Consider the following 1,512-nt stretch of genomic DNA (forward strand, 5'->3'; position numbering starts at 1 on the left):
GACAGCTGGATACAGGGCAGCTTTCAAGGGATGACGGAAAGTGTCCGGGAAGTAGTTACAGTGCTGGCTGCGCAGCCTGGTGACTGAACACTGTAGAACAATGTAGAACAGTCAGTTCTCGCCATGTGAATTTCAGCTCGGGAATATGCTTTCCTTATGAAACAGTCCTACAGAGTTTCCATAAAAGCTCATTAAAATCTCCCATTTCCTGGGTGTTTGTTGCTTGGTCATCTTTTAAAAAATACTCAGCTATGATGAGAAATTAGATGTTACTTTTTCAGAATATATCTTACTCTTTCTCTATAAAAATGAATTTACAGATAGTAATACGACCTCCTGACTCATTTAATTGAGAATTTTGTGGATTCAAATTTAAGCAACTAAGTTTTGATTGTTTTTTTTTCCCCCAGATAAACAAAACTCTCAAATACTTGAGAATGACGGGAAATAAGATTGCAAATACGGGTGGCATGTTTTTTGCTGCCATGCTGCAGATTAACTCGTCCCTGGAGAAACTGGACCTGGGCGACTGTGACCTGGTGAGCCAGTTCATGCCGTGGGTTCTTCTCCCAGGGGCACAGCACAAGAAGCTAGAGGATGGGTTTCTTCTGGTTTGTTCCCGAGCAAAGGTCTCACCATGTAGCCCAAGCCAGCTTGAATTCAGAGTTCTGTCCCTGTTTCCCAAGTGCTGGAACTGTAGGCATATACTGCTACCCTGACAAGATATTTATCAATGGTTACTTACCCCGTGGGAAATGTGGTTTTCCATTCACACGGTGATGTGGACTGTTAATCAGATTACAGGGACTGTAGAGATGGCTCAGGACTTAGAAGCGTTTACTGCTCTTACAGAGGACTGTTCCAAGCACCCATGTGGCAGCTCTCAACCATCTATAACTCCAGTTCTAGGGGATCTTGTGCCTCCTCTGGCCTCACTGACACTACATATTCATAATGCACATACATACATATAGGCAAGACACTTGTACATAAAATAAAGTTTTAAAGATCATATTACAGCAAACACAGAATTGGATAATAACTAGCATAATAAAGAGATGTCTAAACTTAGAGTCTAAACTCATCTTAACCTATATGTGACTTACAGAAATAGACAGGCTCACTTACATTCAACAAATACCACTCCATTGGTATTAATATAAATTTCCTCTGACAGAAACTATTTCACAATGAGTACATTGTCCTGGGAAAGCTGTGTTGAGGCTAAAAGCTGCTCTGGAGGCTTCATCCACCAGATAATAAGACCTGAATTTTTTGCATGCCTTCAAATTCTAAATTGCACTTTTCTTGATCATGCTTTCAAATCTTGAGACCTTTAAAACTGTTGTATGACCTCCGATCAATGCCACATCAGCAGGACACAAAATCTGCAATGGATTGAAAGGATTTTTTTAAAAAGGTTTTTATTTATTATGTATACAGTGTTCTGTCTGCATATATGCCTACTCGCCAGAGAGAGCACCAGATCTCATTACAGATGGTTGTGAGCCA

The 1,512-nt window shown here is 40.4% G+C and overlaps 1 protein-coding gene across 1 annotated transcript in view; it reads left to right on the forward strand.

The window, feature by feature from the left end:
- The window catches only part of Lrrc34 (leucine rich repeat containing 34), a 17,880-nt gene that overhangs the window by 9,370 nt on the left and 6,998 nt on the right, over positions 1-1,512 (forward strand). The window contains exon 3 of the mRNA XM_026778799.1: positions 411-539. Within this exon, the coding sequence (XP_026634600.1) occupies positions 411-539 (129 nt within the window). The remainder of the gene's footprint in view (positions 1-410; positions 540-1,512) is intronic.

Source organism: Microtus ochrogaster, chromosome 1 (assembly GCF_000317375.1).
Source record: "Microtus ochrogaster isolate Prairie Vole_2 chromosome 1, MicOch1.0, whole genome shotgun sequence".
NCBI lineage: Eukaryota > Metazoa > Chordata > Mammalia > Rodentia > Cricetidae > Microtus > Microtus ochrogaster.